The sequence below is a fragment of the Panthera onca genome, chromosome B2 (genome assembly GCF_046562875.1).
Source record: "Panthera onca isolate mPanOnc1 chromosome B2, mPanOnc1 haplotype 2, whole genome shotgun sequence".
Taxonomy (NCBI): domain Eukaryota; kingdom Metazoa; phylum Chordata; class Mammalia; order Carnivora; family Felidae; genus Panthera; species Panthera onca.
Genome location: NC_138343.1, coordinates 130855527 through 130871210, shown reverse-complemented (window position 1 = coordinate 130871210; position 15684 = coordinate 130855527). Strand labels below are relative to the sequence as shown.

Genomic DNA, 15684 nt, shown 5'->3' with positions numbered 1-15684 from the left:
GAAATCACTTTCTAAGCTTGACTGTTGAGTTGTTTCTGTAGTACATTCTTTGCAAAGCTTCATAATACTAATGAAAGTAGGGGCGCCTGGCTGGCTCAGTCAATAGAGCCTGCAACTCTTGATCTCAGGGTCATGAATTCAAGCCCAGTGTTGGGGGTGAAGCCTACGTAATTAAAAAAATAATAAATTACTAATAAAAGTAAATCATTTTGCACGTTGAAGACTTTAAAAGGAGGACAGTCTCTGGCTTCATGATTGGAAGGGATGCTTTTAAGTACATCTAGAATTTTTAAGGGTACGGTAAGAATTATTCTGCTTTTTTAAAAATACTACAAGTTGAACTGTTCAAAGGAAAACATCAAAGGATTTCAAAGGAAAACTTCCAGTTTAGTTATCAATACTAGATTACACAAGAATAGTAAGAATAAATCTCACATGGAATATTTTTTATTGAAAAAAGTAAATTAAGTATTTTGTGGTACAATCTTCATTCTAGGGCATATGAGGTATGTTCTTTAAAAGTGTATAGGTCTTTTGAAAGAGTTCAGAAATAAATCATAAGCTAAAATGGGTTTGTACATTTATTCAAGATTTTGAGGGTTTTTTTTTTCATGTTCTAGTAGGCACAAAAGTCTCACAGGGCAGTTGTGCCCAACAAATGAATCTGATGTCATTACAAATTTGTATTAATGGCTTACGCCCTTCTCTCTTAGTTGGCTCCTGCTGCTACCAAATGCCTGTCCTTTTTTAGCATAAGAAATAAAATGGGAACCCTTGTCTTACTAGACAGAAAAATTATGTCTGCATATGGAGTTTTTTTATGTCAAGATGTAAAAGTGAAATAGATTATCCTTTTATAAACTGTAAAAGATATTCACATTCAAATGTTTATTAAATATCTGCACTGAGCAAAGCATATGCCAGCTACTCTGAGGAGATATAAAAACAAAAGACAGCCTTTGCATTACAGTTCAGTGCACAAGGAAAGAATACACATAAATGATTGCACTACCAGACAGATTGCAATATATTGCTATATCCAAATAGAAGGGTATTACATGAACACAGGGGAATACATTGATTCTAACCAGGGACAACAAAAGAAAATGCCATGGAAAAAGTTGAACTATCTTGAAGGATAGATGGGTAGGTTTTCGATCAGTGAAGAATTAACGATAGGGCCTTCTACTCCCAAAACACACTGAGCAGGACCCCAGAGTTTGGAAAATGCATAGTATGTTCTTAGAATAAGAATTGCTTATAGTTAGAAAAAGTGGGTTGTTTTGAGTACATTTGTTGTTGGATGTACAGATGTGTTGGAAGAGGATGAAGAAGATTCAGAGAGTGAGCCAGAGGGACAGGACATCGATGAGCTCTATCAGTTTGTGAAGCAGACACATCAGCAAGAAACGCAGTCCATCCAAGTGGATGTCCAGCATCCTGCGTTGATTCCTGTGCTGAGACCATACCAAAGAGAGGCTGTCAATTGGATGCTACAACAAGAGCATTTCAGAAGTGCTCCTGCTAGTGGCAAGTATAAGATGCTCAAAGACAAATTGATCTGAGGGATTTCATGAAAGATAATTAGGAATTAATTATAATTGAATGAATTTTCCTGTGAACAAAATGGTAGTCTAAGAAATTCTTTAGAATTGAAAGGCAGAGAAATTCATTTGTAAGTTCCCTCAACTATAAGCGTTTAAACTAATTTTTCCTGCTGAATAAAGACTGCCTTGATTGGAATTTTTTAAAACCAATAAATTTTTTACATGCCTTTCTAACTAAGAATTGCTTTTGGAACATGATCAAATGGGAATCTTGCTAATCATCTGCGAGAAGCTTCACAATTTAATGATGAATATTAGCAACAGAAAGCAAATTTACAGAAGTGGGAGACTGGTGTATGACTAATTCTCCTAGGTTTGCATTTATTTTCTTTACTCCACAAAATAAATAATAAAATAAAATGTTATCGATTAAGTGTTTTTGTGAAAGTAAGTTTATCGGAGTCATTTATGCCTTTTTATCACTATCTTTAAAGGAATGGGCAGAAGATGAGATTTTTGCATGATTCTAGGAAGTGAAGTGTTGACCATTTCTCTTCCATTCCGTATAGATTTATTTTAATGAGGTATAGCTCTTACTTGTTTCTCCCGTAGATTCCAGTTTATACTTTTTTAATCCAGCAAATGTCACTTTTTAATTTTTAATTTTAGAAAATACTCATTTATAACCAACATTATTTCTTCCTACTTCTCATCCGTACTCTAAATTATATTGAAGTAATAATTTCACATATCATATCATTTAATCTGGTAATGTCACAGTTTATTTCAATGAAAGAAAGGGTTGCTTTAAACAGATATAAAATATATATGTTATGATGGATTTTTAAACCCAGTAATTCTTTAATACTGCCAAATCTCTCTCCTCTCTTCCTTTTTTTCTCCCTTTCTCTCTCTCTGTTTCTCTTTCTGTCTTGCAGTTGATTCAGATTTGAAACCAACTAGCATTCATACATTGGAATTGTTGTCACTTAAGTTTCTTTAATCCATAGATTTTATCTCTTCACATTCTGTATTTTTTTCTTATAATTTAGTGATTGAGGAAATTGTTAGCTCTGTAGTTTCCTACAGACTGGATTATTTTTTCTCCAAAATGCAGTAACTTTTCTTTACATAATTTTATTAAGGTATAACTTACTTAGGGTACAATGCACAGCTCTTAAGGGCACAATTTGATATATTAGGCTAAATCTATGCATCTGTGTTACCAGTGACCCAATTAAGACATAGAACTAGATTTTCTCAGAAGGTACTAGCCACACGTGCCTCTTGAGATTTCAAATGACTGCCCAGATTATGTGTTGTAAATTTAAAATATATACCAGATTTCAAATAGTACAAAAAAAGAGGCCAAGTATCTCATTCATAATTTTATATTGATTACATATGGAAATGATAAGGTTTTGTTTATGTTAAGCTAAATAAAATTGTTAAAATTGATTTTGTCTTTTTATATCTATGATACAGTGCTAACATGAAATATTTCCCTCACCTCAGAAAGTTCCCTCATGGCCCAGTCAATTCTCCTACTTCAACCCCTTCAGGAGGCAACTACTGCCACCATAAGTTAGTTTTGCCTGTTTTTGAAACAATTAATAGAATGGCAAAACGCAGACACTTGAGGCGGGGGAGAAGTTGGCCTCTTTGAACATAATGTTTTTTGAGATTCATCCATGCTGCATATAGCAGTATTTTATTCTTTTTTATCCACAGAATGGATTTTGTTGATTAAATCCCATGTGCCATTTAATAGTTATGTTCCCTGTGGTTCCCATAAATTGAAGCTTTTTAATCTTTTAATTTTTTTTCATTTTATAAACCCTATGTATCTATATTCCTACTTCACCTGTTAATCCCTAAAGCAGGCAGCAAAATTACTTGCCATTGCACTGGTAGATACAGACATTCTTCCTAATTTGGCAGTTGGTTTAAACAACTTAAAATATTAAGGGAAAGAAATATGGAAGACTCTGGTTGAAATACACAATACTTCAGTGTTTAAGATATTTTTTCTTCAGTTAAATAAGATTTTCCTCCTGCTATCAGACCCCTCTAAAAGGTTAGGTCTGATTTGAGTTAACGTATTAGCCCACAAGCATATGTCTGTTGAGTTATTTAAAGGTTTTCGGCAACTTTTTGAAGGAGTTATAGAGGATAAGCTATTTTCCTTCATTGGGTAGGAGTTGTTTTCCTGTATTCATTTTCTTTTCCTGTTAATTCTCTGTGATATGCTGTACTTCGTTTTTCTGCATAACACTTATGTGGAAAATATTGGTGCCCAAAGCAAAGGAAGAATAATTACAAGAATAATACCTGAAAAAAAGAATGAGATCCTAGCCTTTTTCCATGTGTATGTGGCTTCCCGGAGTATATTGACTATTAACTTATTTTTATTTTAACGTGATTTTCTGGCAGAAAGGAAAACAAACAAAAACTTGTTCTTATGGTTATATTTTTTTTTTAGAAAATACCCTGCATTTCTTATGGCGAGAAATTGTTACATCTGAGGGTTTGAAACTCTACTACAATCCGTACACAGGCTGGTAAGGCAAACTTTATGTGCTAGATATTAAAAGTAAATGTTACAAAAACCTGTATGACATTGGTCGCATATGTCTTTAGCCTTGGCAGTACCTTAGGAAGGAATACTAAGTCGAAGTCTTACTAGACTTTATATTTTTATCATTTTTATAGGTAAGACAAATATGAAATTAATAGTACTTGTCATTTTTCTATAATGAATGGAAAATAATGGATTTAAGAAGCTTAGTTACTCATATTTAAAGAGATTATAATTTTAAATAAAAATGTCATCTTTCTATGGACCAGTTCTCATATTTTCATTAGATTTGTTAATTTCTATTATTAAAGTCATAGGAGTCATTAAACATAGCAACATCATAGGTGAATCAGTAGTTATTATCCTCGTTTTTTTCTTCACAGACACAGAAAGAAGGCAGACACACCTCCTTTTATTTAAAGAAGAGAAAAGAACGATGTTATTTACCAGTACCACTCCTGTTTCTGCAGACTCACTTGTCAGCTCAGGCAGTTTTTTGATTATCATGGTTCTTTATTCAGTGACCTAGCATTTCAGATTGTTTCACACTAAAATGTAGTTTAAAAAAACTTTGACTTTTATGGATTTCTTCCAGTTTTCTTTAGGAATAGTATAATTTTTACTTGCCTTCCTGTGATACGTTTTTCTTGTTTTTTCCTTCAGCATCATCCGTGATTACCCAAATGCTGGGCCACAGTTGCTTGGCGGAATCTTAGCAGATGAGATGGGTCTTGGAAAGACAGTGGAGGTTTTGGCTCTGATTCTGACACATACCCGACAAGATGTCAAACAAGATGCTCTCACTCTTCCTGAGGTAGGAGTAGTACCATAGGGCCAAGAAAGCAGGGGACATATGTTCTCAAAAAGCATCATATATGGAACATTTGCTTGGCACTTAAGCCAACACTTTTAGTCTCCTCTGAGGCTAATTAATTGTACTAGTTATTCGTTAACCTCAAGCGGGCACAGAGAATAGGATGTTTGTGACCTGGCAGGGTTTTTGTTAAGTGATGTTGGCCAACTAGGAAAGGGGATATGCTGTCACCAAGATTCCTTCTCGTTGGCAGAGAAACTCATAGGAAAGTACTGTTACTCCCTCAAATGTTTTGTCACTACTACAAGCCTCCATATTACCAGTAAATATTTTTGAAAGTAATTTTTTTTAATTGTACAAATCTCAGGTATGTAAGTCATAGAATCTAATACTTCAAACTTTGTTAAAGGCTAAATAGCTTTGTAATTAGATTGCTAAATGAATCAAACTCTGAGTCCTTGTTCTAAAATATATAATTGTGTTTAGAAATACAAATTTTAGAGTTTATGGAGGAAAAAAAGAAACAGCTCCACTGAAGCACGTGCAGCTCATAGTTCATAATTTCCGGTAATAAAACCTAAAATCAACACACTAGGTAAGAGTATCATTACGTGTAGGGCTCACTGTGCCCACAACTTTAGGGATAATGTGATCTTCTGGTAGGGTCAAGTTTGCAAAGTTAACCTCGTAGATTTGAGTAGGGAATAGAAAATATCTATTTCGTTGTTAAAAAACAAATGAGTTGGAATATATAGTTTTACAGTAACTTTTTTTTGTTTTAATGTTTATTTATTTTTGAGAGAGAGAGAGTTCAGGCAAGGCAGGGGAAGAGAGAGGGGAACAAAGGATCCAAAGCAGGGTCTATGCTGACAGCAGCAGATGATGGGGGCTCGAGCTCATGAACTGCAAGCTCATGACCTGAGTTGGACACTCAACCAACTGAGCCACTCAGGTGCCCCAGTGTTACAGTAACTTCTATATTAACTATATGATTTAACTCTCGGTAACTTCTATGTTAATTCCATATTTAAACAAGCCTTTGAAAAGTTAATTTCAGAAGGGGCACCTGGGTGGCTCAGTCTGTTAAGTGTCTGACTTTGGCTTGGGTCATGATCTCACGGTTTGTGGGTTTGAGCCCCCCGTCAGGCTCTGTGCTGACAGCTTTGAGCCTGGAGCTTGCTTCAGATTCTGTGCCTCCCTGTCTCTCAGCCCACTCACACTCTGTCTCTCTCTCTCCCTCTCAAAAATAAATAAAGATTAAAAAAAAATTTTTTTTAAGTTAATTTCAGAAGTTTCACACTTAACATTTAGGTAACTTAAGATAATATGCACAGTTTTCAAGTGATAGCTAGCAGTAGCCCTGAAATAAAACATAAGGTTTGTATATGTGAATAGCATATTTAGCTCTTTCTTTCATCATTTTTTTACAACTCTTTTGCATCTCCTAATAGAAGGGTTAATTTTAACAAGCAGCTCCAATTACTGAAAGCAAAGCACTGGGTGACTGTTGAATGTTGTTTATATCAGGGAAAAGTGGTGAATTATTTCATTCCATCACATCAGTCTGGAGGAAAAGTAAAAAACACAGAAACCCCAAATACGGAATTCGAACCAAAAGAAAAAGTTCAGTGTCCCCGTAAGTATGAAATCTCTGAAAGAAAATACCTTTTTGCAGTCATCTTTGTCATAGTTCTTGCATTTCTTATAGGGAGAGATCTTGTAGTTGTTATGAATAATTGTTTTCATGGTTTATACTTTGTATAAATGGGATCAATTACAAGTCATATTACCTTAACAAAAGTAAAGATTTATTCTTTCATTTGATCGATTCATTCTTTCTCTGTATAGATCTTGTTCAGTCTGTTGTATTTAAATTTCTTGAGCTTACAGTTTACACCAGGCTTTGTTTATTCTCCAGCATAGCCACTTCAAATTCTGCTAACCAACAAATGTTTCCTTTACTGATGGTAGGATATACATGGACAATTGTGATAAGGTTTTTTTTCCCCGAATATAATTTTAAATGATAGTTGCTTTGGTAGATTAACAAATTAATGAGCAATTCTTCTTTAGGTTATTTCCATCATAGTATATTATTAATATATTGAGATAATTTTTATTACATATTCTTCAAAATGATATACAGACAACATATCTTCAATAAAAATCTTTTTTTGTCTTAGTTCTCAGTGCATATTATTCTTAATATGTTTCTGGTTTTTTTCTAATTTCAATTATTCTAAGTTAGCATATCCTTTTGCATATAGCTACACGTGTGATGATCCTGACAGCTGTGAAAGAAATGAATGGAAAAAAAGGAGTTTCCATCCTTTCCATCTATAAGTATGTCAGTTCTATATATAGATACGATGTTCAGCGGAACAGGAGTCTTCTGAAACGGATGCTGAAATGTTTAATTTTTGAAGGTCTTGTGAAACAGATCAAAGGGCATGGTTTTTCTGGGACTTTTACATTGGGGAAGAATTACAAGGAAGAAGATACATATGATAAAACAAAAAAGCAGGTAACAGAACATTTATTAAGTTGCTCTGTGTGATGCCTTATAGAGGGAGTGGACAGATCCCACTTGACACTAAGGCTTTTAGAGACTGAAGATAAAAAACAAACTAGGAAAATCACATGTGCCTGTATCATCTCTTTTCTACCTCCTGAGTGGAAGTTTCATCAGAGTAGAAACTGTATTTTACTAGTCCCAGAGAAGAGTGCTTGGCACATAGCAAGTACTCAATAAATATTTGAATGAATTATTTTGGTGGGTTGAGCATATTAATTTTTTAATGTTTATTTATTATTATTGGGAAAGAGAGAGCATGAGCATGGGAGGGGCAGAGAGAGAGGGAGACACAGAATCTGAAGCAGGCTCCAGTCTCTGAGCTGTTAGCACAGACCCTGATGTGGGGATCAAACTCACAAACTGTGAGATCATGACCTGAGCCAAAGTCGGATGCTTAACCAACAGCCACCCAGGCACCCCCCCGGTGGGTTAAGCATATTAAAGAGTTTAAAATAACACACAAAAAAATCTTTTTTTAAAAAAGAGAAGAAAGTAGGGGTGCCTGGGTGGCTAGTCAGTTGAGCGTCTTACTCTTGATTTTGGCTCAGGTCTTGATCTCAAAGTTCATGCTCAAAGATCCAGCTCTGCACTGGGCTCTGCACAGAAGCCTACTTGGGATTCTCTCTCACCTTTCTCTCTTCCTTCTTCCATTCGTGCGCCAGCACTCTTGCTCTCTCTCAAAAAAATAAACGTTAAGAAAAGAGAGAGAAAAAAAATAAAACGACTCTCTCCTTATCCTAATGTTGTCAGCAGTTAAAAATCTGTTCTGTAGTTTAAAAATATTAATGATACCTTACATTTGCTTAGCTTTTTATATACATTTTCAATCTTTTATGTAAGTTCTCATTTTTCCCATGTCATCTTATAAAATTTTTACATTTTGTTATAAAACTGCTTTTGGGGGGCTATTAATTTCAAGCTTGCTTTAAAAAAAATAATTACATAGCTATGCAAACATAAATCAGGTAAATGGGACACCTGACTGGCTTAGTCAGATGAGATTCTTGATCTCGGGGTTGTGAGTTTGAGCCCCAGGTTGGGTATAGAGATTACTTAAATAAATAGACTTTAAAATCAATCCATTAATCCAGTAAAGACTAATAACAGTAAATCAAAGTGTGGAGCTACTAGCTTGTCTACTGTGAAGGAAATGACAGATAAAAAAGTTCATTTTCTGGAGTAGGGAGTCTCCCAACATTTTTCCCCAACCAGGGTAGAAAGCTGCAGTGAACTTCTATGCTTCTCATAATCCTTCTGTCACCAAAAAAGGAAAATCTTCAATTAGTGCCATTCATGGCAAGTGTCCCAACTCATCTGTTCAACCTCAGGTCTGACATCACTTCTAGGAAGCTCATGCTGCCACCTACCTCCCCATCCCAGCCCCTGTCTGTTTTGTACTCCTCTTAGGCATTCTTGTACCATTGTTTCACTTTTTATTGTTCTTTCTTTTCCAATAGACCTCGTGGAGACCAGGAACTAAATATTCCTCATATTTGTATTGCCAGCATCTAACACTATGCCTGGCACAGAATTGTTATCCAGTAAATAATTTCAGGAGGGGTACAGGTAGAAAGCAGAAAGAAAGAAGGAGTTTATTTGCTAATCGCAGTAACTAATAGATTTTCACTTTCTTTAAATGCTGTATTTTTGTACTTGATATGTTAATTGCCCGAGTTTGTATATTTATGTATTATAAACTATTAATCTTTTATTGATTTAGACAAAATATGAATTATAAGAGGTTAATGTCAAAATATTAGTAGCTTCCTATCTAATTTTTATTCTCTTCAGCTTTTACTTACACAATAGTAGAGCCTTCCTTTTTAGACCTGTAGACCACAGAGAGGCTTCTTACAGAGGGCAGATTGAAAGCCAGTGATCAGGAGTGATTCTTCTAGTGGGAAAATGGTAGCAAGAGTGGCTATTGGATTTTTATGGAAAGCTTATAAATAAGGTTGGGGATTTAATTTCAGTATTGTAATTATATTGATATAGATTAATTAAATAATATTTTTCATAGGCAATAGGGAGTCCAAGGAAAATTCAGAAAGAATCCAGAAAATCAGGGAACAAAGACACAGATTCTGAATACTTGCCATCAAACACATCTGATGATGATGATGATCCTTATTATTATTACTATAAGCCTCGGAAAAATCGTAGTAAATTCAAGAAAAAGCCTGTTCTATCCACAAAAAAGGGAAAAGGTCAGCCTAATATCAATCTCAGTCCACAAGATCACTGTCCAGCTACCAGTGACTCTGGAATTACTGATGTTACCACATCTAAAAGTACATGTATCTTTGAAATCAAGGAAGAACGTGGAGCAAAGGACCAAGCTGAATCTTTAAACCCTACCGACGGTGATGTGCCACAATCTAATATCGGGAGTCCCTGTAATTCCTCAGATTATCGCTTTGAGTGCATATGTGGTGAGCTTGATCAGGTAGACCGTAAACCTCGTGTTCAGTGCCTGAAATGCCACCTATGGCAACATGCAAAATGTGTGAATTATGAAGAGAAGAATCTGAAGATTAAGCCTTTTTACTGCCCCCATTGCCTTGTTGCAATGGAGCCAGTATCAACACGAGCAACTCTGATCATCTCGCCCAGTTCCATTTGTCATCAGTGGGTGGATGAAATCAACAGGCACGTGAGGTCATCATCTCTTCGAGTCTTGGTAAGGCAGTTTGGACTCTTTAAATGAATAGGAAAATCCCAATTTTTGCTTCCCTCTGGTAATTTTTACAACCTTTATCACTTTGTTGTTTATCCCAAAAATTAATAAGATAGTTATGAAATCAGAATTTGAAGAGGAAATTGAGAATGGGAAATGAAACAGTAGACTCTGTATTCTTTTCTGACATCAGAAGTTCAGAAGTTAAAGCGCTTTGAGTTAAAAGATGTGGAAGCTTTTGAAAAAATCCATCATGTAAATGAAAAAGACTTCATATACACATTTCCACTCTCAGACAGAAAGGCAGCATTGTGTAATAGTAGCTGCCTGTCTCATCTCTACCTCTTAGATCCAGAGTCATCCTTTGAGGCCTCAGTTACATTATCTGTAAAATAAGAATTTACTCATTCAGCAAATATTTATTGAGTACCTGTAACGTGCCAGGAACTGTGCTAAGTTCTAAAATTAATACCCCTTCATAGACTTACTGCGAAGGTTAAATGAATTGATAAAGTGCTGGCACATAGTTCATTGTAACTTACTAATGTTAGTATTTTGTTTTTAATTGAAGTATATTTGGCATACAATGTTATATTAATTTCAGGTGTATAACAATGAATCGACAATTCTGTAAATTATGCTATGCTCACCAAGACAAGTGAGTTACCATCTGTTACCATGCAATGTTAGGACAGTATTATTGACTACCTATGCTGTACTTTTCATCCTTGTGACTTATTTATCTTATAACTAGAAGTCTGTATTTCTTAATCCCCTTCACCTATTTCACGCACTCACCCCCTCAATTCCCTCCCCTCTGGCAACCACTATTTGTTCTCTGTATTTATGATACTGTTTTATGTTTTATGTTTGGTTGGTTGGTTGGTTGGTTTTTTTAGGGTTCCACATATAAGTGGAATCATATGGGATTTATCTTTCCCTGTCTGACATCTTTCATTTAGCATAATGCCTCTAGGTTCATCCATGTTGTCACAAATAACAAGATCTCATTCTTTTTTGTAACTAATATTCCACTGTTTATATATACCACATTTTTTTTATCCATCATCTATCAGTGGACACAGGTTGCTTCCATAACTTGGCTGTTGTAAATAATGCTGCAGTAAAAATGGGTGACTATATTTTTGAGTTAGCATTTCCATTTTCTTTGGGTAAATACTCAGTAGTGGAATTATTGGATCATATAGTATTTCTATTTTTAATGTTTTTGGGAACTTCCATACTGTTCTCCACAGTGGTTGCATCAGTTTACATTCCCACAAACGGTGCATAAGAGTTTCCTTTTTTCCACATCCTCACCAACACTTGTTTTTGTCTTTTTGATACTAGCCATGCTAACTGGTGTGAGGTGATATATCACTGTGGTTTGATTTGCATTTGTCATTAGTGCTGGTGAGCATTTTTTTTATGTGTCTGTTGGCCATCGGTTTGTCTTCTTAAAAAAATCCCCATTTTTTAATCGATTTTTTTTTTTTTTTTTTTTTTTTTTTTGGTGTTGAGCTCTGTAAGTTCTTTATATATTTTGAATATTGGCTAATATCCCCTAAATGGATAGATCACTTGCATATGTCTTTTCCCATCTGCTAGATTGCCTTTTAATTTTGATGGTGTTCTTTGCTATGCAAAATCTTTTTTATTTTCACTGGTCCTAGCAGTTTACTTCTGTTTTTGTTTCCTTTGCCCAAGGAGACATATCTGTAAATATTTGGCTAAGGCCAGCATCTGAAAGTTGACTGCCTATGTTTTCTTTTAGGAATTTTATGGCTTCAGATCTCACATTTAGACTTTTATTCCATTTTGAGTTAATTTTTGTATGGTGTAAGAAAGTGGCTCACTTTTATTCTTTGGCATATAGTTGTCCAGTTTTCCCAGCACCATTTGTTATCTTTTCTCCATTGTACATTCTTGCCTTCTTTGTCATAGATTAATTAACTATATAAGCATCAGTTTATTTCTGGACTCTATCCTGTTCCATAGATCTGTGTATCTATTTTTGTGCTAGTGCCATATACTTGATTAGTACAGGCTTTGTAGTGTATCTTGATATCTGGGATTGTGATATTTCCAGTTCTGTTCTTCTTTTTTTTTTTTTTTTTTTTTTTAATTTTTTTTTTTAATGTTTATTTATTTTTGAGACAGAGAGAGACAGAGCATGAACGGGGAAGGGTCAGAGAGAGGGAGACACAGAATCTGAAACAGGCTCCAGGCTCTGAGCTGTCAGCACAGAGCCCGACGCGGGGCTCGAACTCACGGACCGCGAGATCATGACCTGAGCCGAAGTCGGCCGCTTAACCGACTGAGCCACCCAGGAGCCCCTCCAGTTCTGTTCTTCTTAAGATGGCTTTGGCTATTCAAGGTCTTCAGTGGTTCCATACCAATTTTAGGAATATATGTTCTCGTTCTATGAAAAAATGCTAATGGTATTGATAGGAATTGCATTGAATCTGTAGATTACTTTGGGTTCTATGGACATTTTAGCAATATTAATTTCTCCAGTTCATGAGCATGGTTTATCTTTCTATTTGTCATCTTCAATTTCTGTCACCAATTTCTTACAGTTTTCAGAGTATAGGTCTTTCACCTCCTTGGTTAAATTTATTCCTAGGTATTTTATTCTTTTTGGTATAACTGTAAATGGGATGATTTTCCTAATTTCTCTTTTTTATTAGTGTATAGAAGTATAACAGATTTCTGTACATTAATGTTATGTCCTACAACTTTACTAAATTCACTACTGGTTCTGATAGTTTTTAGGTAGAATATTTAGGGTTTTCTTTATATACTATTATGTCATCTGGTAATAGTGACAGGTTTTTCTTACCAATTTGGGTACCTTTTATTTCTTTTTCTTATCTGATTGTTGCAGCTAGGGTTATTCAACTATGTTGCATAAAAGTGGTGAGAGTAGACATCCTTATCTTGTTCTTGACCCTAGAGGGAAAGCTTTCAGTTTTTCACTGTTGAGTACGATGTTAGCTATGGGTTTGTCATATATGGCCTTTACTATGTTGAGGTATGTTCCCTCTAAATCCATTTTGTTGAGTAATGTTAGTATTCTTCACTCCCTTTGTTCTTCCTTCCTTCTTTCCATACAAATATTATTTAAGGTGTTCAATATTTCATCTACTACCATAGACAGGGAGAGAGAACACAGTAATAAGTGAAACCTCCTCTTGGCCATTGAGGAGCTCAGTTTTGTTGGGTAGATAAACCTTGATTTGAATCTAGGCTCTGCAAGTTCTGAGCAAGTCACTTCATGTTTCTTATGTGTGGGATAGGAATAAAAGTAACCACTAATGAGATTGTTGCTGAAGATAGGAGATAAAGTGCAGCATAGTGTCTGAAATATAAAAGGCATTCAGGAAATTATAGCTCTTCTTGTTCTACTTCTTCATACCTCTGTGCTTTTGTACCTACCTACCTACCTACCTACCCTTAAGTTCTTTTCCCCTTTCTCCACCTGTGAGAACTCCTAAATGTTCTTTAAGAGCCAGCTCAAATTTTAACTCCTCTGAATTTACCTTCTCAGCCATAGCATTAGTCTTTCCACTGTGCTATCACTTTCACTTCTCTTACATTTCCCTTCATGATGCTTATGTTACCGGTCTTCTACCCTAACGTGGCTTTCTCTAGACGCGTATCTAGACACGTGAGTCTAGATACACATGGAGTGTATCTCATAGCATGTTTTGTACTAAACTAAACAATGGAAAGAACTCAGTAAGGGTGTAAGAATGAATGTTTCCATTATCTTTAATGAGCCTTTCTGCAGTAACTGTGTCTGTGATTGTTTCCTAGGTATATCAAGGAGTGAAGAAAGATGGTTTTTTACAGCCTCACTTTTTGGCTGAACAGGATATAGTTATCATTACCTATGATGTCCTTCGTTCAGAACTTAACTATGTAGATATCCCACATAGCAACAGTGAGGATGGGCGTCGTTTACGGAACCAGAAGCGCTATATGGCCATTCCCAGCCCCCTAGTAGCTGTGGAGTGGTGGAGGATCTGCCTTGATGAAGCCCAGATGGTTGAATGTCCTGCTGTAAAAGTGAGAATTTCTGCAGAATCTTCTGAGGGCTGGGGAGTAAAAAGAGGAAAGAGATTGAGGAAGTTGTCCATAAAAATATTAATAATCTAAGTGTAATTAACCTACAGTGTTGACATTGGCCAAAAGTTTGTTGCTAAACATAGTAATTTGCTTTTGTGCTCTGAACTACATAACCCTCAGGAGTTATTTTGGTACTGTAGGAATTACTGCTTTATATGCAATGCCCATGTGTATTTGAATAAGATGGCAATTTATGTGTGATGCAGATCAAAGTAAACTCTGTTTAGGGACTTCTGCTAGCATTTCTGCTAAGTGGAAAGTTCATTGTGTAGGCTCTGATAACTTTGGGCCAAAGTTGACCTTTTTATCGGAGAGATCATATCATAACAGAAAATACTACTTTAGAAGATAGAGTTTGATTTAGCCTTTGTTCATATGTCTTTATTCCATTTTCTTTGGCCAGTTTGTAATCTGCACTCAATTTATGAATCTTATCTGTTAGTACATTGGTTCACATCTTAAGGATGGGTGGCGTTGGGGATGTCTCAGTCATTCAGGGAGCCTTTTCATTCTATACATACTTGAACTATTCTTCCTCTTTTGGGGAGGGCTCATGGCAACCTTCTGCTAATGAGAACCACTGTACTAGAAGATGGCCCATTGAATATGACCTTCAACTTTGAGTGTGATAACTGTGAATAAGAGAGAGTGTGCCTGACCTGAAGCATAGCTTTTCACGGGCTATTCTCAGGAGTAAACATTCCTAATTTCCCCTGCCTTTTTTTCCTTCTCTTTTTATTGCATATTTCTCTCTCATTAGGCTGCAGAAATGGCTCAGCGCTTGAGTGGGATTAATCGCTGGTGTATCAGTGGCACTCCAGTACAGAGAGGATTGGAGGGTAATGTATGGTTTCTTCACATTTTGCCTATATTTGAAAAGCTTGCTTGTTTTTAGGAACAAGTATTTTCAGCCTTTGTTGAAATCCTTACGTAAGTGATTGTACATATATTTCACTCCTAGTAGTTTTAAGCATTCATCTTTTTAAATGGAATTGGATGGTTTTTGTTTTTATGAGAATGGATAGATGGTGAGTAGTCCCATTGTCCTAAGGTGAACAGTCATTGTGCCCTCCTGAGCAGTGTAGATGCAGGTCTAAACTGAACTCAGAGCTCCAAAGTGGTAGGTAGAAAACAGAAAGAAGGTAGCAAGAGAGAGAGAGGAGAAGGAAAAGATGCATAGTCACGATGTTGTAGTTGAAAATGAAAGTCTCATTGGTTTTCTTTTCGTGTTAGAGCAGGATTACTCAACCTTGGCCCCATTGACATTTGGGCCTGGATACTTCTTTTTTGTTGGGAGCTGTCCTATGCGTCTTGGGATATTTAGCTTCTCCCACTAGATGGCAGTAGCACTTCTAAAACACA

The 15684-nt window shown here is 35.7% G+C and overlaps 1 protein-coding gene across 2 annotated transcripts in view; it reads left to right on the top strand.

Annotated features, from left to right (window-relative positions):
• The window catches only part of SHPRH (SNF2 histone linker PHD RING helicase), a 95335-nt gene that overhangs the window by 11014 nt on the left and 68637 nt on the right, over window positions 1–15684 (top strand). The window contains exons 4-11 of one of the 2 annotated variants that reach the window (XM_078447423.2): window positions 1312–1530; window positions 4030–4108; window positions 4789–4939; window positions 6467–6575; window positions 7207–7463; window positions 9535–10194; window positions 14011–14262; window positions 15083–15161. In XM_078447423.2, the coding sequence (XP_078303549.1) occupies window positions 1312–1530; window positions 4030–4108; window positions 4789–4939; window positions 6467–6575; window positions 7207–7463; window positions 9535–10194; window positions 14011–14262; window positions 15083–15161 (1806 nt within the window). Of the gene's footprint in view, window positions 1–1311; window positions 1531–4029; window positions 4109–4788; window positions 4940–6466; window positions 6576–7206; window positions 7464–9534; window positions 10195–14010; window positions 14263–15082; window positions 15162–15684 lie in introns of those variants that run through there. The other variant, XM_081795780.1, reaches the window with a different exon arrangement.